The sequence below is a fragment of the Brachypodium distachyon genome, chromosome 2 (genome assembly GCF_000005505.3).
Source record: "Brachypodium distachyon strain Bd21 chromosome 2, Brachypodium_distachyon_v3.0, whole genome shotgun sequence".
Lineage (NCBI taxonomy): Eukaryota > Viridiplantae > Streptophyta > Magnoliopsida > Poales > Poaceae > Brachypodium > Brachypodium distachyon.
Window position 1 is genome coordinate 6,901,123 of NC_016132.3, and position 26,804 is coordinate 6,927,926.

General features: G+C 46.9%; 3 protein-coding genes across 3 annotated transcripts; 1 reads left to right on the plus strand and 2 right to left on the minus strand.

Annotated features, from left to right (window-relative positions):
- Positions 1 to 7,366: 7,366 nt before the first annotated feature.
- On the plus strand, positions 7,367 to 15,669 carry LOC100825805 (kinesin-like protein KIN-14A). The gene is made up of 20 exons (XM_014899544.2): positions 7,367 to 7,587; positions 8,414 to 8,700; positions 8,784 to 9,033; positions 9,250 to 9,332; positions 9,421 to 9,474; positions 10,392 to 10,463; positions 11,200 to 11,262; positions 11,429 to 11,510; positions 11,613 to 11,708; positions 11,776 to 11,946; positions 12,049 to 12,155; positions 12,260 to 12,438; positions 12,531 to 12,692; positions 12,781 to 13,031; positions 13,114 to 13,277; positions 13,621 to 13,914; positions 13,997 to 14,304; positions 14,412 to 14,581; positions 14,721 to 14,810; positions 15,201 to 15,669. The coding sequence occupies exons 1-20, from the start codon at positions 7,521 to 7,523 to the stop codon at positions 15,269 to 15,271; spliced, it is 3,021 nt and encodes a 1,006-aa protein (XP_014755030.1). The 5' UTR covers positions 7,367 to 7,520; the 3' UTR covers positions 15,272 to 15,669.
- Positions 15,670 to 15,781: 112 nt separating this feature from the next.
- On the minus strand, positions 15,782 to 21,120 carry LOC100840910 (probable folate-biopterin transporter 4). Its single transcript, XM_003566251.4, has 7 exons — positions 20,736 to 21,120; positions 19,824 to 19,951; positions 18,801 to 19,022; positions 18,260 to 18,718; positions 17,976 to 18,173; positions 17,231 to 17,368; positions 15,782 to 16,319 (listed from the first exon to the last, which is right to left on the minus strand). Exons 1-7 carry the CDS (start codon positions 20,835 to 20,837, stop codon positions 16,058 to 16,060), a joined length of 1,509 nt encoding a protein of 502 aa, XP_003566299.1. The 5' UTR covers positions 20,838 to 21,120; the 3' UTR covers positions 15,782 to 16,057.
- Positions 21,121 to 23,973: 2,853 nt separating this feature from the next.
- LOC100826119 (transcription factor bHLH150) lies at positions 23,974 to 25,319 on the minus strand. Its single transcript, XM_003565520.4, has one exon. It carries the CDS (start codon positions 24,992 to 24,994, stop codon positions 24,299 to 24,301), a length of 696 nt encoding a protein of 231 aa, XP_003565568.1. The 5' UTR covers positions 24,995 to 25,319; the 3' UTR covers positions 23,974 to 24,298.
- Positions 25,320 to 26,804: the final 1,485 nt, after the last annotated feature.

The window sequence follows — 26,804 nt, forward strand, 5'->3', positions numbered from 1 at the left end:
GCTTCTGACAGAACACCCCCGTCGGAGGCTTCCGGCGCTCTGCTGCCATCTTCGCCAGCTCGTCAGCAGCGAAGTTATCCTTCCGCTTGACGTGCTCGAAGCGCAAGCCCTTGAACTTTCGTTCCAGCTTGCGGACCTCCCCCACGTACGGCGCCATTTGAGGGAGTCGTAGTCCTTGTTCACCTGGTTGATCACGAGCTGGGAATCGCCGCGAACGACCAGGCGCTTAATGTCGAGGGCGACCACTGCCCGCAACCCGGCAAGCAGGCCCTCGTACTCCGCCGTGTTGTTGATGGAGTTCGCAAAGTCGAGTTGAACAGCGAACCTCAACTGGTCCCCTGTTGGTGATTAGATGACGATGTTGGGAATATGCCCTAGAGGCAATCATGTATGATGTAATTCCCAATGTATTCATAAATATTATTAAGTTGTCCTTGTTTGAACATCTGATATGTATCATTGAATATGTGATTTGATTGTGGAACTATGTATTCATGTTGTTCATACTAAATTGTCCTTAGTCATTAAGGTTGTGCTGGACACATAACCTAGACTAATGTGAAAGTTGGCTGATGACTCGGTTCCACTTGTCATGGGCATGGTGATGTCATTCCAGCTTACACGGACTCGGCTAAAGAGTTTAGCGAGTCGGACTGACCCATATTGAGATGCAACGAGCAGGTCGTCATTTGCATGTCTCAATCAATGTAATCCTTAGACCTGAGGTTATCGTACAATCCGAGTTGTGGATCACCAACTTAGGTTCTGTCAAACGTTGTTCCGTAACAGGGCAGTTATAAAGGCAGAGTTCGGGTTGACTGAGAATCAAGCTGTGTGATGTGGATAACCAAGATGGGATTTTGCCCCTCCGACTGGAGAGATATTATCTGGGCCCTCTCGAGTGATATGATTTGGGAAGCATGGCCATGCGCGACTTGGTTAACTGTTAATCGGGTCGATCGACTAAGAGTTAGTCGGATGAATCGTATATCACAGATCGAGAAGAGAGTTGAACTATTAAAGGGATGACGATTAATCGCCTATAGTTCGACAAGGTATATCGTGAGGCAAAAGGGACTAAGACGTATGTCACATTGGAAGGTACGTCGTCATGACTCGATGGTACTTGGGAGTCGGCACGTTCTGCTAGGAGCCGCTACCGATTGATCGATTGTGAGTCGGACTCCAATCGTGTCCAAGTTGCCATGAGCCTGCGGGGTCACACACTTAAGAGTGGGAGCAAGTATTTGGTCGGGTTGGACCCGAACTGGAATTGGGCTGACAATGCGAGTTGGACTCGCAGGGTGGATGGGCCACAAGGCTTGGAGCCCACTTCCACTCGGTATATAAGCAGGGGCGTGGGATGCCTAAGGGGCACGGTTTTTTCCACTCTCATGCGTTGAGAACCCTAGCCCGATTCAGTTCAACCGTCGCACCGGACCTAGCAGTCCGCCGCCGGAGCTCCTCCTCGCACGTGTGGATACCGGCAGAGGTGCTGTACGTTCAGCACTTCGACGATCGCGGCATTGGATCGGCTGGATCGGATCGAGGGACTGCACTGCATCAAGGCGCCGCATCGATAATCCGCAACTGCGCGTCTAGTGGTAATCCTCGTGGCCTTCTACCTCGGCTAGATCTTGGGAGTTCGCGTAGGAAAAGTTTTGTTTATCTCTACGCGTCCCTTCAGACGACCCCAGCGCCTGCTCCCTGAAGACTAAACGCACCGTCGAAGTAGAGGACCCAGTGGTCCTCGTCCAACTTGCCGGGCAGGCTGGTCTCCGGCTCACTATCTTCTACGCCCGTGGACGTCCATTCCGCGATGAAGTCCGCCAGGGCCGTGCTCTTAATGCTTTTGGAGTTGGCGAAGTGCAGGTCGAACTCCGACAACTCCATCCTCCATAAGGCCACCCTCCCGGTGGCTTCACGGTTGGTGAGGGCTCGCGCAAGGCAGAACCCGGACACCACCGTGACGCGGTGCCCCTGGATGTAGTGGCGCAACTTGCGGGACGCAAAGAGAATCCTCAGAAGGAGCTTCTGTACTTGCGGGTACCTTGTCCGCGCGTCGCGCATCACCGTACTAACGAAGTACACCGGTTGCTGCATCAACCGCTTCCGCGGTGCCGAGGTTGTCGACTCGGGGGCGGTCCCCGGGTCTGAGGCGGTTGCCAGGGGCCGCTCAGCCCTCTGCCCCGTAGCCCCAGTCCCCGAGACGTCTTCCTCCCTCTCGGCAACCAACACCGAGCTGACCACCTGGTCAGTCGCCGCTAGGTAGAGTAGCAGCGGCTCGCCCAGCTTGGGGGCGACGAGGATGGGCGGCGACCTCAGGTACTACTTGAGTTCCTGGAACGCCGCCTCAGCCTCGGGAGTCCAGTCGACTGGACCCTTCTTCTTCATTACCCTGAAGAAAGGCAGGTCACGCTCGCCCAGCTTGGAGATGAAACGTCCCAGCGCGGCAACACAGCCGTTGAGGCGTTGGACATCTTTCACCTTGCGGGGGGCCTCCATCTTCTCGATGGCTTCTATCTGGGTCGGGTTGGCCTGTATCCCCCTGTGAGAAACCAAGAAACCCAGAAGCTGCCCGGAGTTGACACCAAAGGTGCACTTATCAGGATTCAGCTTGAGCTTGATCCTGCGGAGGTTGTCGAACGTCTCCCGCAGGTCATCAACCAGCGAGTCCCCACATTTCGATTTGATGACGATGTCGTCCATGTAGGCCTCCGCGTTGCGGCCTAGCTGGGGCCCCAAACATTCGCGCAGGGTGCGCTGGAACGTGGAGTCCGCGTTCTTCAACCTGAAAGGCATGCATGCATAACAATAACAGCCAACCGGGGTGATAAACGTTGTCTTTTCCTCATCCTCGACCGCCATCTTGATTTGATGGTAGCCGGAGAAAGCATCCAGACAACTCAGCAAGTCACAACCAGCGGTAGAATCTACTATCCGGTCGATACGGGGTACAGGGAAGGGATCCTTGGGGCATGCGCGATTAAGATCGGTAAAATCTACACACATGCGAAACTTATTCCCTGCTTTAGGCACTAGTACAGAGTTAGCCAGCCAAGTGGGGTACAGAACTTCCCTGATTGCCCCGGCAGCCTTGAGCTTGCCCACCTCTTGCTTGATGAAATCTTTACGCTCTTGTGCTTGCCGCCGGATCTTCTGCTTGACGGGGTGCGCATCCGGGCGCACCGCAAGCCGATGCTCAATCACCTCCCTGGGGACTCTGGGATGGTCCGACGGTTGCCAGGCGAACACCTCGGCGTTATCCCGGAGGAAGGTGATGAGGGCGCTTTCCGATTCGGCGGCAAGGTTCGCACCGACGGTAACGGTGCGCTCCTTGTCGCCGGCTTGGAGGGGCAGCTTCTTCACTTTGGCGGCCTCCTCCCGGAGCCCCTGCCCCTTGCTGGGGTGCAAGCTCGAGCCTGCGCCTCCCCCGGCAAGCTCTTGCGGGGCAGCGCGGGCCTTCTTCGTTGCTGGGGCATCGCCCGGCAAGCTGTCGTCCTCGATAGCATTCTCGTCGCCGGCGTCAACTACGGCAGCGGCCCGGACGACTTCGCCAACGCACCAGGCCGCGTCCTTGAGGTCGCACCTGATGGAGAGGACCCCGTAGATGGACGGCATCTTCATCACGCCATAGGCGCAATGCGTGGCCGCCATGAACTTGATCAGCGCTGGCCGACCAAGGATCCCGTTGTAGGGCAACAGGGTGTGCGCCACGTCGAACACTATGTGCTCGGTCCTGAACGCTTCTCGGGACCCGAAGGTGACCGGCGGCGTGATGCGCCCCAGCAGGTGCACGATCCCGGGGTTCACCCCCCGGAACGGATCGGTGGGCTTCAGCTGCTCCACCGGCAGCTGGAGCTTTTCCACCAGCCTAGCGGACAGGAGGTTAAGCCCCGCTCCGTTGTCCACCAGCACCTTGGTCACCGTCATATTGCTAATGATCGGTGAGACGATGAAGGGTATTACCCTTGAACCCAGCTGTCGTTCTGGGTGATCGTCGGCGCTGAAGGTGATCGGCACGTGCGACCACCTCAGCGGTTGTTGCGGCTCCGCATCCGGCAACAGCCCGCACACGTCGCGGGTAAGACGTTTCACCACAGCGTGGGATGGGAGAGCATAGGCTCCCCCATGGATGCAGGCGACGCCACGAGGCTCCTGGAAGCCCGGTTCGTCGCCGCCGGTATAGTCGGACTTGCGCTGCTCCTTAGCACGTGCCCCGTGGAGGGCGTTCCCGACCAGCGCGGGGCTTGCCGCGCCCCCCTTGGGGTTCATCCCTGCTGGCTCGGCCGCCGGCAGGCCTTGGCCCTGCTCGGGGGTCGTTCGGGCAGTCTCCAGAGAGATGCCCGATGTCGCCGCAGTTGAAGCAGGCGCCGGCGGCACGGCGCTCCTCATGGCGCTGCTCCCACCGCTGCTTGATCCCCTGCAGAACGCGGCAGTTCTGCGCATCGTGGGGGGAGTTGCTGTGGATGGGGCAGCAGGGCGCGTCGCCCTGCTTCCCGCCATGCCCGCCACCCGGCGAGGCCTTCTTCGCGGGCCTCGCGGCAGGAGCCCCCGAGTCCGCAGCGAGAACTTGCTTCCCGCTGCGCTTGCGGAAACCCTTCTTCTGCGAGCCCTCGCCAGGGCTCGCGGCAGCCTTAGCTGCCAGCTCGGGTGCCAGGCACCCTTCCTCGGCCATGGCGCATTTGTGCGCCAGGGCGTACAAGTCCTGCGTCGTCCGGATCCGGTGCGTGCTCAGCTTCTCGCGCATCTCAGGATCGCGGACGTTGATGGCGAAGGTGTTGATGATGGCAGCCGCCTCCGCCTCCGGAATGGAATAGGAGAGGTTGGAGAAGCGGTTGATGAAGGCCCGCAACGTCTCTCCCGGTTTCTGCACGATAGTGTGCAGCTCCGCCATGGTTCCCGAGCGCTTATAGCCACCCTGGAACACGCTCATGAACTGTTCGCGCAGGTCCGCCCATGTGGCGATGGACCCGGCGGGCAGGTTGAGCAACCAGGTTCGCGCTGATCCTTTTAGGACCATCGGGAACCAGTTTGCCTTGACCTTGTCGTCGGCGCCGGTGGCATGCATGCCCAACGTGTAGGTCAGGAGGAAATCCTTGGGGTTAGCGGTCCCGTCGTACGTACCAAGCACGTGCGCTCGGAACTTACGGGGCCACGTCACCCGCCGCAGCTCGCGTGTGAACGCGGTGCAGCCGTCCTCGGGGCCCATGGGAGCGTCTTCCTGCTCCTGTGGGTGTTGGCGCTCTACCTCGCGCCTGCGCCGGCGCTCCAAGCGCCGGCGCAAATCCTCCTGCTGGCGGGCATTCAAAATGCCACGCGCATCGCCCCTCGGAATGGTGGGCGACGAGTTTGAGGACCCCTCCGGGCCCCCGTCTCCTTGGTCTCCCTGAGGAGGGGGAGGGTTCTCCCCCCGTCATGAGGCCAGTGGCGTGTCTCCGCGCTCTAGGTTCTGCCCGTGGCCGGAGCCTACCGAGGCGCCCTCGCCTTGCGGCTGCTGGACGGCCAGGGCAAGAAGCGCTTCCAACTCCTCGCCCCACGTCTCGTGCGCCGACGTGTCCTGCTACGGCTCGTACCGCACCATGACGTGCGCGGCGATGATGGCTTCTGCCGGGGTTCGTACGGGGGGCAGCCGATTTCCTGAACAGCTGCTTCCCGCCCAGGCCCCGGACGCCTCCGGGTGCGCAGGGTGCGAACTCCCAGGGGTTGCCCGCGACGCGGTGTGGCCCTGGTGCCGCTGCCGCGAAGCATCCTCGGCCCGCGACTCAACTCGCTGACCGGCGCGGGAGCGGGACTGGCCCGACACTGGGGGCAGCCGGTCCCCTCGGCCGATTGTTAGCAGACGGCCGAGGAGGCGGTGGAGGCAGCTACGTTTGCTGCACCCTCGAGGGCTCGGGGTTCTCCTGAGCCCCCGACTCGGGTCGTGCGACCGCTTGTGTGCCGCTGGGGCCTCACGCGGGTCTATGCGTGAGTCACCAGCCCGCTTGGGGGGCATGATGACTAGACTCGTCGGCGAAGAAGAGAGAAGCCGACGCCGATGGAAACTCTGCTGCCGGCGATCTCCGGCGTTGTCCACTCCCGTGCCCCCTACCTAGCGCGCCCGATGTCGTCGCTCGGTGCTCCGACACCGGGGGCGTGCGGCCACGTCCCCCTCTTAGGTTCGGTAGGGGCGTCTGGGGCAGAGATCCGGCGACCGCCGGCACGGCCGATGAGGCCCTGCGGGGCCGGCGAGACGAAGTGCTAGGGCTGCGCGCTAATCCAAGAACAGATGCACACACATTTTACCCAGGTTCGGGCCACCCGGAGGTGTAAAACCCTACGTCCTGCTTGTCTGAGCTAATATTGATTGCGGATCAAATGTTTACAAGTTGCCGGGCAAGCTCCCGGGCTTTCTCTCAAAAGCTAGGTACTCCTCACTGCTCTCTGCTGGCTGTCTACTGAAGCCAACTAAGCTTCTGCCGAGCAAACTGAGCGAACTTGCTGAGCTGAGCCAAGAAGATGCGGAACCCCTTGACCGTTGATACGGGTACTCCTTTTATATACAAGGAGATGCCACAAGTGACATTAGTGCATGGGCTACAAGTGTCCAGCGGGGAGGCACACAACTCCCCCGGTGAGCTGCTGGCGTGCATGGATGCCACCTCCACCACTAGGGGTCTAAAACCCTAGGGTAGGATTGGACAGCCGCTGTTCTTTTGATCGGACGGGTAACTACCCGTCGGTCGGCTCGTTTACTGAGCCGTGCGCTTCACTCCTTGTCCTGGTGGGACCGCGCATCCCACGCCCGCCACGCGCCCGCGTCGCGCTGTTGATCTGACCATTGGGCCCTGTGCCTGAGGCGGGGGCATTACATCCTCCACCGCATTTGCCTCGTCAATGCCGCAAGGGATTGGCTTGTGGGATAGGTGGGATGATTTGAGTTGTGTACGAAATTGAACGGTTGAAAACGAGAAGAAATTTTGCAGAGAGAAGTAAAAGTAGAACCCATGACCAAATCCAAAAATTCACAAACAAGACACAAACCAAATAAGCGGCCAACAAAAATAAACCACGGATTAGACAGTCCTCTTTTTACCAGCCCTATGGTCGGCGCGCTGTGGTTGACGCGATCACGTGCTCCCGGCCGCAGCACCTGAACTTTTACAATTCTACCCCCACCATGCCAGCAGCCGACGAGTGGCCCCAACGTCACTGGCCCCCACATGTAAGCGTGAACGCAGTCCGCCGACCTAGAGCGCCGGCCCGCACAGACCCCGAGCCAACAGAGCAATCCCTGTCCGTCCGATCCGTCCGGGGGCATGTCGAGATCCTGGACAGATTTAACAGGTTCCTCGAACGGTGCCACCGGTCAGGACCCACCGCCGCACCCCACATTTCGAATTCGAACAACCTCTTCCTTCCCCCCATCTCTCTCTCTTTGCCCCCCTTCGCTCTCCCTCTCCTCCTCCCCACCCCAATCGAAGCTTCCAGAGCCTACGCGGGGACGCAGGGGTGCGTGCGGGACAGGAGGGGACGGAGGCATGGCGGAGCCGCCGAGGGTGTCGTTCCGCGACGGCCGCCTCGCGTCGAGGAAGGCGGAGGAGGCTGGTACGTAGATCTCTCTCGTTATCTCGATTCTCGAGCTCTCCGGCCGTCGGTCGAGGGTTTGTTGATCGCTTCATCCCCCTCGCGATGTTCCGTTGATATTTATGCAGCGCCTCTTTTTTCCCTTTATCGCGCGTCGTTTTGGTTGGGTTTTGGATGGGTTTGCTCTGCAGAGAGCTCTTGGTCGTTGGGGGGGGGGGGGGGGGCGTTTCTTGTACTATTAACTACGGTGTCGTGCTACGGTCCCAATGATTTTTGGATCGCGTGGGATAGGCCCTTAATCTTGGGATTCCCCTGGATCCCGCGGATATTTTGCGATCTGATGCGCAGCTATCTTTCTTTCCTATTTCCAATTGATGTAAGTACTTCTTAGTTCTTAGCGGGATATGCTTGCTGTAATGTTTTATTATGGGCTGCAGTCTCGCGTCCATCAGATATATTTCCGTGACTTGAACTCTGGTTCTGCAAGAATATGCTCTTAGGCTCTTAGCTTAGACGGATGTAATTCGGTGATCCTGAATCTGCCACTCCTATCTTGCTCCAAGAACTGTACGAAGTAGCAAAAATGCATGTGCAAGTTTAATTCCCATGCTCCACGCTTTAATTTCTGTAAACAACACTTGTTGCGGAGATGAGACTTCAATCAGATTGTCCAGTCGGCTAGTTCTAATATGTGGCGAAGAAAATTTAGTCAGGTCAATGCATTTCTTTGTACAGAAAATCAATCCAAGACTCCAAGTTAAGCATGCAACAATATTAAATATATTAAGTTGTGCTTATGTGAAAATTTCGTTGCCTCATTATACTTTCTTGCTTTCTTTTGTGCAAGCATGGAGGCGGCACCAGGCTGCAGCCTGGCTCGAGAGCATGGTTGGGCCCATTGGCCTATCCCCTTGCCCGTCAGAGCAAGAATTTGTTGCTGCTCTAAGGAATGGCATTGTCCTATGCAAGGCCATCAACAAAATAAAGCCAGGTGTTGTGCCAAAGGTTGTTGCATATGCCCCCTGCGACAGCCAGCCATCGACGGCTTTTCAGTATTTCGAGAACATCCGCAACTTCTTGGTTGCTGTTCAGGAGCTGAAGTTGCCATGTTTTGAGGCCTCTGATTTGGAAAAGGTTTGCTGCCTGTGTTCAGCATGTTAATCATCATGATGGATCTATGCTTATTAGTCACCCTACTAACTCAGTTGCTTGTGCAGGATAATCTTGATGTTGCCTCTGTGGGAAAAATTGTCGATTGTGTCAATTCTTTGAAGTCTTACTACGAGCGGCATGGAGCCAACGGGCCATTCAAGAACATGAAATCACCTCTTGCACTGCGTTCTGTCGGTCATCTTCAGTCTGAAAATGTTGCTTTGGGATCTTCTACCCCCCAAAAGCGTCTAGACTTGACACAGACTATTGATGCTGAGGGACAATCATTTCAAAACGTTAGTCCTAACATGGAAGGTTTGTGCTGCGCCTTTCTCTGCGTGCTTGTTATGCACTTCATTTCTGAATGTTTGCTACCCAATAAGTCACTCTTGTCATCACACTATATGCTGCCGTTAGTTTATCTGTCAATTAATTGTGCTGTTTATATGATGCTGCACCCGTTAGCTACATTTTAGTGATTTGGTTAAACAGTCATGAAGAATTTAACCATCTACGTATTGTGCATTTCAGAGGCAATCGAAAAACTTCAGAGGATTATTCTTGATTGCATGATAGGCTGCAAGGAAAATTTGGACCAAGATGTCTTGAGAAAGGTCCTTACTCAACGAAAAAATTGGTTAAATCTACTGTACCAATTGTACCATGTATCAGTTTCTAAGACCAGTTTAACTTATTTTCCAGAATCCGGTAGCGCTAGTTGGAAAGATTTTATCAAATCAGCTGGAAAAGGAACAGGTGACTTGAAATGCTACCATATCTATTGGATACTTCCTCTCTAATGCACATATTTCTCTATGTTTTTATACCAATTTAGCCATGCTCTGGCCCAATTTGTTTTATTAGCTTCAAGCTTAAGCTCATTTTCACGCTTATTGCCACCTGCTTGCCTACATGTTCAGACTATTCAGTATAAGACATCTTCCTGAATCTGTGTCAAATTGGTATGAAACCAATTGCATCTGTGGTCCCTCCACTATTAGTCGTGGTGCTGTTATTCATATGACATCTCAGAATATTTGTGCAAATCATAACATTATGTCTTTTCAGATGGTTGTTGTGCCAAATATTTACTATTTCTTGACATCTTCTCAACTAAATTGTGATGTCCTATAGTTTTCATGTGTCGTGCATTCTTTCCCAATTCAGTGTACACCAATATGCAACATCTGACGACCCTGCCTTGCAGAATTTACTATTTACTGCATCAAACCTTTTTAAATCTCTTACTACATTTGATTCTTCAAGAATTGTTACAAGTTACAACTAAATCTTTCTCCAGAAAACATAGAACACGTTCTTTATTAAAAAAACTGAGCATGCAGCTTGGTAGAACTGTAAAATTATGAGGAATCTTAACAGAAGGAATCACATAAAACCCCTGGAAGCTTGTATTTGCTGAAGATATTTAGAAAGCAACATGTGATACAAGCCGAAATCGAGATCTTCAATCTTTCATAATTTTCAGTTCTGACTTATGAAATGTGGTTATACCAAGTTCCTCTTATATATGTTCTGACCTCCTAAGTTGGCATTGTTGATCTATCATTTGTTCACCAATGTTTATCAGTAATTTATTTTCAAATGGAAATTTGTGTTTTTGGATTGTTGATGTTTAAATTGACGCTAATTAAAGATCACTTCCTTTTGTGCAGTTCAAACCACTTCTTCAACTATTTTCTCCAGAAGATTCTACAATAAAAAATGAACAAACTCAGCATATTCAGGTAATGTGCTTTTCCATTTATCAGCAGAAAATTGAAGGAATTAATTTTGACAGATGTTTTCCTTGAGATATAGCACAAAGCTTTCTCTTAATGTATTGGTAGAAGTATTAGAATGAAAAAAATATGCTTTAGAGCATGTTCAATGCAAGGTGCTTAGGGAGGTGCTTGCACAAAATAAACCGGCTTTTGTCTAAGCACTGGTGCTTGTGTGCTATAGGACAGGTGTTTAATTAGGCACCTCTAGCATAGAAATAAGCACTGGTGCTTGAGAATAAACCGGTTTAATTTTGTAGCACTACCTTAAGCACCCTGCATTGGACATGCTTAAAAGCCTAAGCCAGGCTACCCCAGCAGACACAACACAGTAAGCATTATGTAGCCACCACGTTTGTCCACTTAATAGTGATGTTGGACATGCTTATATTTATAGCACTACCTTAAGCACCCTGCATTGGACATGCTTATATTTATAGGAGTATACATGCTGGGCCACTTAATAGTGATGTTGCGCTCACGTCTTGTCAATATGGCGGCAGCTTCAAATGAACATTAATGTCATGATTTTTAATGTGAAAAGATAATTTGAAAACCTTTGCCTTTTTAAATTTTGGAAGCCATTTTTATGCCATCACATTAAAATCAGTTTATCGGACTTTGCATGTTTAGTCACTCAAAACTGTGGTAATTAAGTTAAGCTGTACATCCTTGTGATGCATTATACCATTTTGTCTTGTAGTGTTCAAATTTGCAGATCGAGAATAGAATGCGCCTCTTGGAAGCACATGAATCTGAATTTCTGGTGAGATCTCATGCTTCTAACTGGATTATTAATATGTTTAATACCCAACATCATCCATTTGAGTTTTTTTTCTGTCCCCATATGGCATGTTTGTCTTTTTGTAGGTTCAACATCATTTTGCTTTGTGGTCAGTTTGCACCTGGTAATGACTTAACTTATTTTGCAGGAGCTCAAGACAATGTTTCAAGAGGTTAAAGTTGATTTCAGGTCTTTGCAGACCCAATTTCAAGATGACATCACTGAATTAGGTACGATGTTTAAACCTTGGTTAGAACACACAGTTTCAGTGTGCCAATTAAACCTCATTTTGAGCTTTACTGGTGTGGTATAACATTGCAATAACTTAACAGGTCTCAATATCAGAGGTCTTTCCAAAGCTGCTCTTGGTTATAACCAAGCTGTGAAAGAAAATAGAAACCTATATAACATGCTTCAAGAAGTGCGAGGTATTAGTTTAGTTCAGTTTGGTCATTGATGTTACCGTTTCGGTGATTTCTAAGAGCTCTTTTATAGGAAATATCCGGGTCTTCTGCCGGATAAGACCACTTATAAACTCGGAGTCTATTTCGTCAATTGAATATATTGGAAATGATGGTTCGATAATGGTTTGTGATCCGTTTAAGCCACAAACTACACAGAGGGTCTTCCAGTTCAACAAAACATTTGGGCCAACAACCACTCAAGGTAACATTGGTCTAAACTTTTCCTCAGAATATTGATATCAACTGAACTTGGATGCACCTGGCTTTATCCAATTGTTACACCCTAGTGCTCAAATTGGTGCAGATGAGATTTACATGGAGACACAATCTTTGATTAGATCTGTCATGGATGGTTATAACGTGTGCATATTTGCTTATGGGCAGACAGGTTCCGGCAAAACTCATACGATGGTATCGAACAAATCATATTTAGCACAGTAACTCTTTATTTTTCCTGGGGCTTTATTTAATCACATATATTGTTCTTTATCTGTGCTGTGCATGTTGATGATTAGTGTGGCCCGTCTGGTGATTCATCATCTAATGATCTGGGAATTAATTACATGGCGCTGAATGATCTCTTCACTATTTCAACCTCTAGGGAAGATGTAAAGTATGATATACGAATCCAGATGGTTGAAATATACAATGAGCAAGTTCGTGATCTCCTAAGCGAAGATACTTCAAGCACAAAATATCCTTCCATGTCTTCTGTGATAGTCTTGTGATGTTTGTTCTAGTAATAACTAATTTCATAACTGTGTTGGTTCCTGACATTAATTTCACAATAGATATAAGGACTTCAAGCAATGGTCTGTTCAACCTCCCCGATGCAAAGATGTGCGCCGTGCAGTCTCCTTCTGATGTTATGAATTTGATGCTGTTGGGGGAAAATCACCGTGCTTCTAGTACAACAGCAATGAACAATAGAAGCAGTCGATCTCATAGGTTTGCATCCACATTATGTTCCCTGCAATCATTTTTCTTTGCTGTCCTTCCAATATTTGCTGCAACTGATTATTATGGTTTCTTACAGTATCTTGACTGTCCATGTAAACGGGAAGGATATGTCTGGCAATGTAAGCTGCAGCTGTTTGCATTTGGTAGATCTTGCAGGAAGTGAAAGGGTTGACAGGTCAGAAGCCACAGGGGACAGATTGAAAGAAGCTCAGCATATTAACAAGTCACTTTCTTGCCTAGGAGATGTCATCACTGCCTTAGCTCAGAAGAATTCTCACATTCCTTACAGAAATAGCAAACTTACCCAATTGCTACGGAGTTCGTTAGGTATACAGCTATATCTTTGAACATGTTCTCTGCACGCACTAGTCTAGTTATTGTAACATCTTTCTTGTGCTGCCAATGACAGGGGGAAATGCAAAGACTTTAATGTTAGCCCACATAAGTCCGGAGGGAGAATCTTATGTAGAAACTCTTAGCACACTTAAATTTGCTCAAAGAGCTTCTACTGTTGAACTCGGAACTGCTCATGCAAACAAAGAAAGCAATGATATAAGAGAGCTTAAAGAGCAGGTAAAATTTCCTGCTAGCATCAACAGTATTTCATGTAACAGCTCATTTGGCACCCATCATTTGGGCCTAGAATCCTAGAATTTATTTTGAATTCCAAATAAGCATTACTGCTAACAATTTTCACCTTTTAAAACATTGCGCTCTACGCACACTTATAATTTTCACCACTATCTTCGAGCGAATCATTGGACTGAATTGGAGTCTTTCTCCATACATTTGTTTTGCTATATCTATGATGTTAATGTACATTGCTTTTTTACACTTCCAGATACTTATATGTTATCTGTATTTTAACTGCTCCACAAACAGAACAGTAAGGATATAATTTCCAAACTATTTTCAGGTAGACACTCTCAAAAAGGCATTGGCAGCCAAAGAATTGGAAAAATCATCACTTAAACTGAAGGAAAATACGGTAATGAGTGAGAGAATAAAGCTACTCCCAGAGCGTACCCCGCCAAGGCCGCGTAGATTAAGCCTTGAGAATGTTAGTAGTGGTAAAGGCAGCATAGCAGGAAAGGCACCAAAATCACCTATTTCAATGATGAAGTTCAACAGAGACCATGGGGCATCTCATGACAAGGAATGCAGCACTGATGGCTTCAGTCGCACAAAGTACCACAGATCAGTAATACAGGTAAATCTTTCTCTGAGTAACTTCGTATTGTTTGATGTTGTAGCAACTGATTTTTTATTCTTCTTGCTTATTGTGACAAAAGGTGTCCCCGACATTATCTGAAGGGCTGGCTAGAGAGAAGAATGAGAAGATAATTACAACAGATGATGTGGTTACCTTTCATCAACTACCCCCTGATGCTTATAATCAGTCCAAGCAGTCAGGTTTGGATTCTCTCCAAAGAACACCATGTGGACCAAGGTACATGAGCGTGGAAACAAGCCAAACATGTGAACCTTCTGATGCCAAATTGGATAAACCCACCACAAGCAATGTGACGAAGAAAGGATCGCATTTAAGAAGGTCCATTCAGAGCAGCATAGGGAAACTGATTCATGGCTCTGAAAGAAGGTATGTCATGGGGAGCATTTTAATCGTTAGTATGCATTTGCAAACGAGTATAGATTGTAATTCTACGTTTGCACTAAGCTTTCTTTGCCATTGATACAACATTGTAGGAATTCTCCGCATTCAGTACAAGCAACTCCTGCTAAAACCACTACCCAGACAAACTATGATGGCCCATCTCCAGTTACTGCTAATGCAAGGTTAATGAGAAGACAATCATTAACAGGTCTCCCACCACCATCGTCTCGCAGAACCTCTTTAGGAGGAAAGTCAGATTTGAGTAAGCTTTTTAATAAAGAGAACTCGGCTTTGCTCTTATTTTCACGTTCTTAATACTGTAAACATAAAAAAAGTAGGCTGTCTCACATAGAGGATTAATCAACTCCACTGTTCCTAATGTCATGTCATTTGATGTTAAGGTGTACAAAATAGCCAAATCATTGCATGTGCTGCCAGCGAGTACAAGCCACTGCCATTCTCCTGGGTTCGATGGCCTGACCAACATCAATGTGAATTCTCCATTCCTTCTTACTTAATCTTTTGCTTTCCCAGGCCAGAACCACTACAACCTTCTTTTACCTGCTTGCACTATATATCTCCGTTGCTTGATACCTTTACAATCAAGGATTCTTGGCATTGCCTCATGAGCATATAGGTGCCTTCCTTGCCTATATTGTTCTTCCTAGTTAATTTTTTTTAGGGGAGCTCCTAGGTGATGCTTGGAACTGAATCTTGTTTGTTTCTAAATATTTTCTTAAGAACGCACCAAATGGTAGACAGATTTCTGCCAGAGAAAAGGTCAAACAGAATTAATTTTACTTTAGACAGATCGATGTGTTCCATGTTGTTACAGAGGTTATTTTCTGTGATGATCCTTAGTATTGTGCTTCCGTTGACAGGTTCAAGTGACAAAAGAGCCAAAACACCACCTCCAATGAATTCAGGGGCAAAGGCAAAGAGGTGGCTGTAAATCGGAAGCAAAAATTATCAGGGGCTTCCATCTCAAGCAGCGCATACAAGTCTATGCCATAGCTGACCAGTCAGATTTAGCTTCTATCGAGTCTTGGTGCTAAAAGGAACACCTGGAGAGGGTTCTCAATGTTCAGAGAACCCCTGAAGGTTAAGGCAGGGTTACATTCCTTGTAACAACTGAAACTTCTTGAATTATTTTTTTAGTAGAGAAATTTCCTGAGTTTAGGAAGCAAGTAAAAGTAACTAAGCTGCAGTATGTTGCTAGACTCCTTAGCGGGAAAGCAATGCAAATGGTTCAACTTGGCAGCAAAGTTTCAAATTTGGTATGGCTGTCCAAATGGTGTATTTTAATGGGTACTTATGGAATGTTTTAAAACTGTGCAGTTGTCTTCTTTCTTTGACATAAGCTATGGCTTTTTTTTATTCCTTTTTTTTGTTTTTCTCGCTGTGCTCACGGTACTATATTCAGTCACATCACCATTCAGCGTGTAAACAAAAACATACTATATTAAATATTGAAATTGTGTAAGTATAGTTAAAAATATATGTGCAGTCATAAAATAAACAGTGTAACGAGGCACATTGCCTACACAGGTGGCAGAACTTCGGTGTATGCTTAAAATGCTTGGTGCTGTCTAAAGTCTAAACATCTAAACATCTTTCAACGAAACTGAACTACCTTCCTTCTAGCTTCAATCTGCTTCCTATATATCCATGTATGAGTAAGACTAGGGAGCACAAACCATTCCAGAAAAAAAGAATGATCAGGTCTGAATCCCTGTTCCTATGGTGCTAGTCCTGTAACTTCCCTTGGAATCAAAAACAAAAAACCGATAGGCAAGAGAGTGCCAATCAGCTGAACACCCAGGCCGAGAGCCAGATTATCAAACTGTACTGATGAGATGTTCAAAGCTGACGTCAATGCAGCTCCCAGGAATGAACCTAATGTGTTGCTGAGGTTGTTGATGGACATGAATAGAGCAAACAGTGTGCCCTCGATTCCAGGTGGGCAAAGCTGTCCTGAGAGGATTAGAAACGGCATCATCCTGCCAAATGAACAATGGTATAGTTAGAATTTTCTACGAATGAAAACGGATAAATTTGATGCGTTCACAAGAAAACAACAGCGGCCATCTATTATTTTTTATAATGGGACCAATCATACTAGATAAAGTACACGATTTCCTCATCTAGTAGAAGATACAGTGATCAAAAGTATTTAATGATAGACAGGTCATATTGAACTTGGAGCTCAAGAGGTATTCATGAGTGCCACTGATTGGCATTCACCCAATACAAGAAAATGAAAAATAATACGGTATGCTAGTGTTTCTCAAGTTTCAATTGAAATAAACAAGTTTAAGAATGATGCCTAACAAGTTTATGCAACAGTAAAATCTTTTAAACGCAAGAGTGGTCAGTTCAATATGAGTAGTTCAGGGATGCAATTTAGGTTAAATAACAGAAATACATCTCAAGGCGATTTTCTGAACACTATGGATCAAGCAGATCACCAAGTCTATGGTTTGTAATATAGTACTCCCTCCTTCCCAGAAAAAACGTCGTATAAGGTTTTAGATATTTTCCCAGATTAAATGTCGCGCTAGCGCTTGCTCAAAAAACGCATCGGCTTTCTCTACGCATTAACTACCCAGCCAAAAAAAACGCACCCAGCGTGAGGTGGGTTGCATGCTGATTGGTTGCATGCGGCTAATTAAGGCTAATGGGAGCTGATTTCACGTGCATGCAGCTGGCTCTTTTCGCGGGCCGAGTTAGGCAAAGAAGCGGCGTGATTTATGAAGCAATGCATTTTCAGCCACGCATTTACTTCTATTGCCTAGTGTTTTAATTGCTCCTTGGTATTAGAAAATTTGCTAAAACGACAGATAAACTGGGAAGGAGGGAGTAATGCACTGGAATTTGATGGTTTTAAAGATGTGATAGCTAGAGGATATACTTGAACTGGTTGATAGCATCAGCCAAAGCAGAACCCCACAGCACCATGTATTTATCTGCAATTCCATACTGGATATGTAATTGTGACACCAACAAAATATCCAGTACAGTAATTATGGCAAGACCAACGTGTGCAAACCTGGGAAATAAGAATAGAAAATGTTAAAGGTATCACAGATATGTATATAAGAACTTCAGAACAAGTGTGAACAGATTTGTATTGTATAGCTAATGACTAACCGATAATTGCATCAATTTTTTTGACAAGATAAATTATTAAACAGCATGTGCAAACCAAAAAAGTTAACTTGCAACAGGATACTGACCAAGAGGTGATCAATAATGGCTTATAGCAACATACAAAATGAAAATTTCGTACAGTTCGGTTAGAAAAAATTGAGTAAATTTTATTTAAACCAGTTTATATGGAAACAATTCCGCATCCAGTGTGATACTCATCAAAATGGAAATATGGTTACAAAGTTGCACATGTTAACAACAGAGGGCATACAGAGAAGGTGTCAGACTGTCAGGTGGAAGTGTTGAAAATTTTGTCCTCAAAGAAAAGCTGGACACACTAATCATGGACAACATGGACAATCAACATAAGCAAAATTTATGAAAATTTCTAGTTAGTACATTAAGCATGTATCAAAATCATTTTAACTTCCCTCAAATAATCTGTCAGTAATCTAGACAGTGGGTTAACATTTGGACAAGAGAAACAGGTTTAGCTAATTACTTACATAAGAATATTCCTGAGTTTCTTATGCTTTAAGTAGCGGTTGTAGATATATGTGCCAAGCATTAAACTGAACCACCCAATCACACGTGCGGTCCCTAGAAAGGATGCCTCCAAATGTAGAACCTCTGTTTGATAATAGAACATGACTGTTGAGATATTCGGAATTGCTGCATTTGATATGAAAAACCATGCCATAGGACTGGAGAGAAAAGAAGATACCAATTAGCCTCTTCAATAACAGGAGTAAACAGCCGAAAAAATTGAAATAATTCCATGGTTAGTTACCGCAAAATGGCTGGCTGCTTAAAAGCTGTGCATAAACTGAAGAAGGCTGACTTCAGAGATAAGTAGGGCCTTGAACTGATTGACTTATTGTGGTTCTCGTGGGCGTCATATCGTTTGGCAAATGATCTCCTTTTGTTCTTCTTATGAGCACCCTTTCGTCTCCTAGTACCCTCGTATTTAAATGATTCACCAGAGCCTTTTCCAGCAAAAGCAGTATCAATACTTTGATCATCAGCACGATCATGTACGATATTATCTACCATGTTCTCGAATTCTTTCGGAGATTCCTCAACGAAAATACATGAAACTAGTTGGAACAACGGAAGAGCTGAGAAAATAATATATATAACGTTGATCGGGAGATTAGATAATGCATATCCTCCCAGTAAGCTCCCAAATATCCCCCCAACAGCCATTGATGACCAAGATAATGACTGGAGGTCACCAGCAAATTCTGGCCTGAAATAGAATTATTCAGATTTTAAGGCATTCCATTGGAATACTTGCTAAATGGTGAGATAAGATGCACCAAATTACTCACCCTGCTGATCGAACTGCCTCTGCAACCATTGCATCTATAACAACATCTGCCATGGCAGATCCTAAGTTCTGTACAATCAGCAGTAGCGTAAGAAAATTGCTAGAGCTCCTCAAAGGTTCTGAAAGCCCAATGATAAGCCACGGAAGGAGAGAAAGACAACTAGAAATTATCAAATAAGGTACACGCTTCCTCTGCCTAATTGGAATACAATCTGACAAAATCCTACAAGCGATATATGGGTAAGTACAATTTATTGAGCGAACAGAAATACATAGTAGTCTTGTAATGCATGTACCAAAGCATATATTGATGGTTTACAGTCGTTAGCAACCACTGCCAAAAGGCAGTTCAACTCTGCGGGCAAGAAATACTCTGACAATCATTAATCATGGACACTAACTAGAAAAAATAATTGGGATTTTGATATTAAACAGAGCTATGTACTAGAACCACTGAATATCTTAAAGCCCAGCCCCACATTCAAAACCGATGCATGGATATACATGCATAAGCAACAAAGCAACTGACACAACACATGTAGAAAGTACTTTCTGTGATGTGTTCCCTTTTGCATTTGCTTGTTACTATCGTCATGTCATGTGCTCATGTCTCCAAATGAACCGTAATTGTTAATCCATTTTCTCCTAAAATTATTTGAGATGAAAGTTATAATAGTCTAGGTTCAGATCGTAAGTGCTAAGTTTTAATCACGGTAATCTGTAAGAAATCAGCGAATATAAAATTATGTAGCTCATATTGAACAATATGCTCTTTATAACATAAACACAGCACATACCGTATACCAACTTCAATCACAACAAACAGAAAATGGTGTAACAAAATGAGCGGAACATTGGAACTCAATAATAAACGACAATGTTCAAATAATTAACTCTTATATTAATTAAACTGTTTATTTGCAAAAATACAAGGCCTAAGGATAAGAATGAGTACTTTGCATCAATCAAGGTTAATTCATGCATAAGTTTCACCATGCAGTAAAGCAACAAAACGTAACATTACCCATATATAGGTTTGATGCTCCAAGGGAAATATGCAACAGAGACCAAAAACTGTGATGTTGAGGGTGACAACTTCATCATGTCCTTCATTTGATATGAGACAGCTGTCCAGACAAAAGATCTGAAACCCTAAAATTTTGAACAATATATATATTTCAACATTCAAATGTACAGATTTGTCAAGCTTCGAACAAAAGACAAAAAGAATAGCATTAGCTACACCTAAGATTTTTATTTGAGACAATGAATTTGCAACTGATTGACCATGCTAATGTTTGAGAACGCATGCAGATGCAACAAGGGCTAACAATATGAATAAAAATGGTCCCCTGCCACCTACGTGACACCTTAAAGTATTTGACATACCACCAATGCTAACTATCTTGTGCAATTATCACATCGAGTAATTTTAAGGCATCAGAATCCAAAAAACCAGTACATGTAGTATGACACTTACAAGGAGGTAGGTGGGGTCTTGGGGAACTGGTTTATCCTTTATAGCCGAATTTCCTTGGCACACTAAAATGTCTCTATACGGACAGTGACCAATTTGGCAGCATATACACTACGCATCAATCTCAAGCTACTCCGGGGCATTTGCAACAAGGTAAGTCGGCGAAGTATGCACACAACTTTACTCTACCAGAAGCACACCTATTTCGATCCAGGACAAAATTATCTCACTGCCCTCTCCCGCACTTCACTTTCCCCACGAAAAGGGGAAATTCAAAATAGAGAATCCAGGTAATCCCAGTTTCTCCCCGTGTTCCATGCGCCAAGTAAACGAAACCGCGAAATGATCCTAGACGCGAGCATGCAGAGGACAGATCTAGCTAACCGACTTCGCGTGTTCGAAAATGGAACGGTCACGAGGAGTCGAGGACCGTTGAGTTTCGCGGGGAGAAGAAGAGACCTGGACGAAGTAGATCAAGCAGACGAGCCACAGGAACGGCGCCCCGAACGCCGCGGACATCCGCCCCGCCCACCACGACGAAGCCGCCGCTGCCGCCGCCATGGTCCACAAGCGAAACGGTTTTTCCCCTCTCCTCGTCGTCAACGGAACTCCTCGACGAGATCTAGGGTTCGGGTGGATCGGCGGGGAGAGGCGCGAAGCGGAGCAACTGGGGGGGCTCCGGGCTCGGGCAGGACGCGGGGAGAGATGCCGGAATGCGCTGCCGTATGCCCGTATTACACATGCACGGAAGAGGAGGACTGGAGGATGGATAGATGGATGATCCCCTGCAGCAGACGGAGATGGCGCGCGGCACGACGGGTTCGTGCGCGCTGACCGGGACGTCACCCGCTGACGTGGACGTATCTCTAGCTCGTCATCTTGGACGGTTCGATTGGAGTAAACGGATTAGACGACCAATTAAGCTTTGCCACGTAGGAAAAGCCAGCAAATTTGCTCGGGCTAACAGCAGAACCGGTCGGAATGTTTTGGAAACTGCTAGGCCGCGAGCTACCGACCGAACGGGCGTTACGGGCCAGCCAAATCTACCCGCTTCGTTTATTCTTCTTCTCCTCCTCCTCCTTCTCCTTCTCATCTTCATTCATCCCCGTAGTTCTTTCCCTTTTCTTTAATTTTTTTAGCTCGGCGATCTTTTTTTTGGATTTTATAAACTTTTGTTTTAATTTTCAACTCAACGAGTTGTGTCCAGCTACTCCGTTACTTACACTCCTGTTTGCACCACTGATCGGTGGATATCTACATTGAGCTACCCAAGTGCATAGGACCACGAATTCTTGTCTTCGATATATTTAAGGCATGTATGGTGTGTGACACCTTCAAATTTGAACAAAAAATGTGTATAAGTTGTGCGCCCTCTGATATTTTTATAAGTCTATCCTTGCCATCAATGCTTCAACCCACCTTGTAGCCTTGCCCAGGCCATCCCTTCAAGCTAGTGGCTGTGGGTGAAACCTGTCCAACTGTCGTTCATGATGTGTAAGTCGGTCACCTCCATCCTTCCACTCTCCACATGAAAAAGGAAACCTTTGAGATAGACTCCCTGATACCGTTGTTGTTCACCACGCTTGTGGATCTCACTCGGTCGTGCCCGCACACACTCCACCCTTTTGACCTAGATCGACCGTTCAACCTAAAAACGCATGCACACACGTAGGGTTTCATCCCATCACTAGCGCGCCCAACCGAAGCATATCTCCCTAAAATTCTCGGGCATGGAGCGGGGATCAAACCATTGAAATGCATGTCCATGGCGATTCGATGCATCAGTAGCTCGGAAGCGGAGGGTGCGCGAGGGGTGAACGCGGTATGCTGGCATGGCTAGTCCAGCCTGCGAACAACACGTGATGTGAACAACATGTGCTGGCGATATCAAATCTTGTTCCAAGTCTTCCTGCTCATCGTCGATACGCCCATGACCTCTAAGTCTGCAGCCACCACTGTTGCTAATGCGGTAGGATTTGGTTGTCGAGCAGGTTGTGCGGTGCTAGGCTAACGAAACTGGAGATCTTGTTCATGTCCACCCATAGCCTATTGACGAGGATGGTACATCGGAACAACATTTGATCTGATCATTTTTTGCTTGTAGCAATGTTAGTTGGGCTCAAAATTATGTGTTGTTGACAACACAACAACAAGAAAGTACTGGTTAACCTCCATACTCCTCTTGATCTGATTTTTATTCGACTCTGCGTTATGTTAATAATTCTTGAAAATCTTCAACAAAGTTGATACGTTATGTTAATTATTTTTGAAAATTTTCCAATAGGTTTTGCCCTACAAATGAGATTAGACTAATCCATGAAAAACTTCCACATGGCCTGATAGTAATGGCCTAGCGGGCTGTCAACTATGGCAAGGAAAACCTGAGTGGTGATTTCTGAGATTTGGATAAAGCATCAAAGAGAGGACGAAGAGCGAGACATGAGCGCAGGTTACGCAACAATGCTGGCATGGCATAGAGAGAAGGGAATACTAATTTATTTATGTCAAAAGGCAATAGTAATAATTTATGATGGGTATAAACGTTTTAGGGTTAATTTCTCCATTCATTGAACCCTAGTTTGGGACTGGCCAGGCTCGAACCCGCAGCTTCCGCCTTGACAGGGCGGTGCTCTGACCAATTGAGCTACAATCACCGCGGGGTGTATGGCATACCTATCCTTAAATAGAAGAATAAGAAGATTCGATTGTACTCTAAGAAATAGACGAAACATATACTACATACCCACATATTATATGTGGATATTGCGAGAGTGACATAACTAATATGTCGTGTTTTTTTATCACTAAAAATGAACGGTAATCCACCTTTCAATAATAAAAACTCTTTTGTTTGTAAGAAAGGAATGAGAGAGATATGGATTCATTTTATGTTTTTGTATCACTTAGAGATATTTATCTGATATTACTGTTCATGTTAGAGAATGTATAGAAGTTTGCCGCTCCCGTTTGTTTGTTGTCCCATAGCAAATGCACCGATTCATAACTAGTTTCGTTTCTATGAAGCAGTCAAATCACATATCCCATTCCATTCTCTCATCAAAATCCCGTGTTCTCGAAAACAAGGAGAATGGAACGATGAAGACGACGCAGGTCACCGTCCCTTCCCCTCGATCTCTTCTGGACTTCTGCTTCTGCAGAGAACATTTTCACGTGCATAAATGCACGTCAGAAATTTCTGGCAGGGAGCAGCAGGCAGCACTGCGCAGCAATATTTCTGGCAGCAAATGCTGCAGAACTTTATTTTTTATTTTTTGAAAAAATCGGCCCGGCCGGATCAGGAAACAAGCGTCAGGCCGGCCTGCGACGAGAGCAGATGGAATCAGACCAAGCTTTCGGCTCACGCATCGTTCAATATTTGGCGTTAGTTTAAGCGCGGCGGTTTTCACTTTGGTGGTGTGTTCTTCTTCTACGAGCCACTTGCAAACTTCTCAATCTATGCCCTTCTGATCGAATTCAGATTTCTGCATCTCAGGCAAGAGATTGGGCTGTGCTGTTTGGGGGCGCTAAGCTCATGCCCGTTTGGAACACGAGGATTAATTTGGCAGAACAGAAACTTGCAGGAAATGGATCGAATCCTCTGAATTCAGCTCTAGCAAACCGTCCGGCTAGAACTGCCCCTGGCCAGAAGCAAAACTCCTAATTCCCTGCTGGCACAACCGCACAGGTAAACCAAAGGGACCCCAAACCAAAAGCATAATCGGCAAGAGAAAGACACAGGAATCCCCGCCTTATTTCAGGAGGAGGAAGAACATTTCAAGAACAGAACAGAGGAGAAGAAGAGAGGAGCAGAGCAGAGCAGCATTACTTATACAAGTATCAAGAATTTACAAATCAGCAGCAGTCCATCAGCAGCAATCATCATCGGCATCACAATACCCTCCTCGAATCCCAGACCCCATTCGCAGTAATAATCCATTAATCAATCGCCCTTATTTTCCCGAGCCCAACCGCCCAAGCAATCATGTCATCAATCGTCTCCTTCAGAGGTTCAGTTCAGACCCTCACCTCTCCATCTCGGCTTCGTCGCCTGCAGCAGACGCCTCGGGCGCCTGAGACGGCGGCTGCGGCGAGGATAGCTGGGCCGCCGCGAACGCGTCGGCGAGCGCGCGCATGGTTTTGACCTGCATCTCCAGCGCGGCCATGTAGTCGGCCGTCTCCTCGAGCAGGTCCGGCGCCTGCAGCTTCCGGCAGCCCGGGACGAGCCGGCCCAGCACGCGGAGCCGGTCCTTGACCTTCCTCTCCTTCAGCACGGGCGGCTCGCCGGCGGACGCGGCGGCCGCGGCCTTGGACGCCTCCAACGCGGCGCGCGCCTGCGGCCTGCGGTGGCGCCGGATCTTCCCGCCCGCCTTGACGAGCACGCGGCGGCGGCAGGACGCCGCGCCGGCCAGCAGGATGGCGCGGCTCCAGCGCGACTGCCCGCGCGCGGTGAGCGCCAGCGCCGAGTCGGCCGCGGCCTTCACGGCGCGCGGCTGAGGCTGGGTCTGCGGCAACCGCGTGGCCCGCAGCGCGTCCAGCAGGCGCCGGCCGTAGATCCTCTCCTGCGTGCCGCTCCGCCACTTGGTCTGCGCTGGCCCCGCCGCCGCCGCGGCACCGGCCGGCTTCCCCCGCCTCTTCGCCCCTCCCATCCTGACCCCCGCCGCCGCCGCCGCCGAGGACGACGACGACGAGGAAGACGAAGACCCGCCTATAGAGATCATGCCCACCTCGCTTACAGAAAAACCAGCACGATGGCGTGAGGGATTGGGGGCGGCTTAAAGGTTGGGTGGGAGAAAGAAGATGGTGGTGGAGGTGGGGAGGAAGAAAGAAAAGGAGCAGACGACGAAAGAAAAGAAAGAGATTAGCTTTCCGTCGCCGGGTTGGGCGTACTTATTTTGCTGGTGCGCGCGGGTGGTGATTAGGGAGTGGATTAGACATTGGAGTAGTGCGGTGAGGTGAGGTGGTGCGGGCGGGTGTTGGCTGCTCGTTCGTTCGTTCGTCGCCGCGCTTTTGTTTGGTTTGGTGTGGAATTTGGCGCTGTAGCGTGGCTGGCTCGCTCGCTCGGTAGGCGTCGTTATTGAGTGCGCGCCTTTTCTTTTTGCGAGTTTTTAAGCTTTGATTTATGTGAGTTTTCGGCCCTTTTCTGCGAATGTGCATGCCATTGTACTCCTACGAAGTATTTGTGTTTGGCGAAATTGCAGTTACGCCCTTGACTTTGGTGGAAATTCAGAGGCGACACCTTTATTTTCACAATGTTGCACCGGTTATACTCGTTAGACTAAGTACTCCCTCTAAACCATAAAACAAGACACACATGAATTTTGAGATTTAACTTTGACCAATAATCATACCAAAGATATCGTAGAATTCGTATTTGAAACAAAATTTCTAATTATATTGGTTTTATAACACATGATCCACATATTATTATGACATCAAAGTCGATCTAACCTCGAAATATGTGTGGTTGTCTTGTATTATGGAAAGGAGATAGTACTATCAAGTTGCCTTCAGAAAATGCAAGAAGATGAAAAGGGATCATTGTACAAGTGTACATAAGGATAAGGTCGACGAGTTTGACAATGGTCAAATAACCGAGAATAATAGCATTTGCTTTACCAAATCTGAAAGGTGCATTACCATGCATTGAAAAAACAACTAATATGGACAATGGTATGTGTATTAAGTAAACTTGCAAAATAAATTTTAATAATATGTGGAGAGATTGAGTTCAATGCAGAAAAATATTGTGTATAAAAACTTAGTTTCTTGTTTTATATATCATACATGTTAATTCTTACCTAAATTTGCAAGCTCACAACTCATCGCAAATCTATTTTTCCTTGTTTTTCAAAATCGCACACTTACTTTGTTTCAAGATCTTACACCTCAGCGGTTGTTGGGTATTTAGAAAATTTAATCGAAATATATCACGGCGGTGTTATTTATATTCATTGCCGAAAGAGCGCAGACAATACGAAAAGTGCTTTTAGAGGTTGGGCTCTATGGATCCCAATTTTTTTGAAAATATCGATACAAGTGTAAAAAGAAATCTAGAAAAAAGTTCTATATGTATGTACGCCTTTTATTTTTAGGCTACACAAAAATGACAAGGTGGATTTATAGTACTAGATAGTGCAAATCATAAGTTTTGGGCTCACGAATCTATCAGGAATCTATCCGTCTTTTTGTACATGCGTAGTACATTTGTGCGTACATGTAATTTTAGGTCGACGAATCCATTCTTTTCGTAGCTGACATGATGGTACATTGTTCTTCATGAAAATTTATACATACATAATACATTTGTGTGTACATGTAAAATTTTGTTCATAATTATTTTTTGAGATTTCTAAATATTGTTTTGTTTGGAAATCTTTGGCTCTATGGAGAGATCAAGGTCACAAGATCCGCACCTTGCATGCATTAACAAGATCTTTCTTATTTCTAGGAATAAAAAGAATTGGACAAGAAAAATCTCGTTCATTGCCTAGCTAGCTAGCTTGGTCTCATTTCCCATAAATGGAGCTG

Bases quoted from the DNA above. Each gene is read 5' to 3' on its own strand.
- LOC100825805 (XM_014899544.2), top strand. From the start codon at position 7,521: ATGGCGGAGCCGCCGAGGGTGTCGTTCCGCGACGGCCGCCTCGCGTCG. The intron at 9,475-10,391 runs GTGACTTGAAAT...CCTTTTGTGCAG, and splicing joins ATCAGCTGGAAAAGGAACAG to TTCAAACCACTTCTTCAACT. The intron at 11,263-11,428 runs GTGAGATCTCAT...CTTATTTTGCAG, and splicing joins CACATGAATCTGAATTTCTG to GAGCTCAAGACAATGTTTCA.
- LOC100840910 (XM_003566251.4), bottom strand. From the start codon at position 20,837: ATGGCGGCGGCAGCGGCGGCTTCGTCGTGGTGGGCGGGGCGGATGTCC. The intron at 19,023-19,823 runs GTAATGTTACGT...TATCGCTTGTAG, and splicing joins AGCATCAAACCTATATATGG to GATTTTGTCAGATTGTATTC. The intron at 17,369-17,975 runs GTAAGTAATTAG...CTTATTTCCCAG, and splicing joins AAACTCAGGAATATTCTTAT to GTTTGCACACGTTGGTCTTG.
- LOC100826119 (XM_003565520.4), bottom strand. From the start codon at position 24,994: ATGATCTCTATAGGCGGGTCTTCGTCTTCCTCGTCGTCGTCGTCCTCG.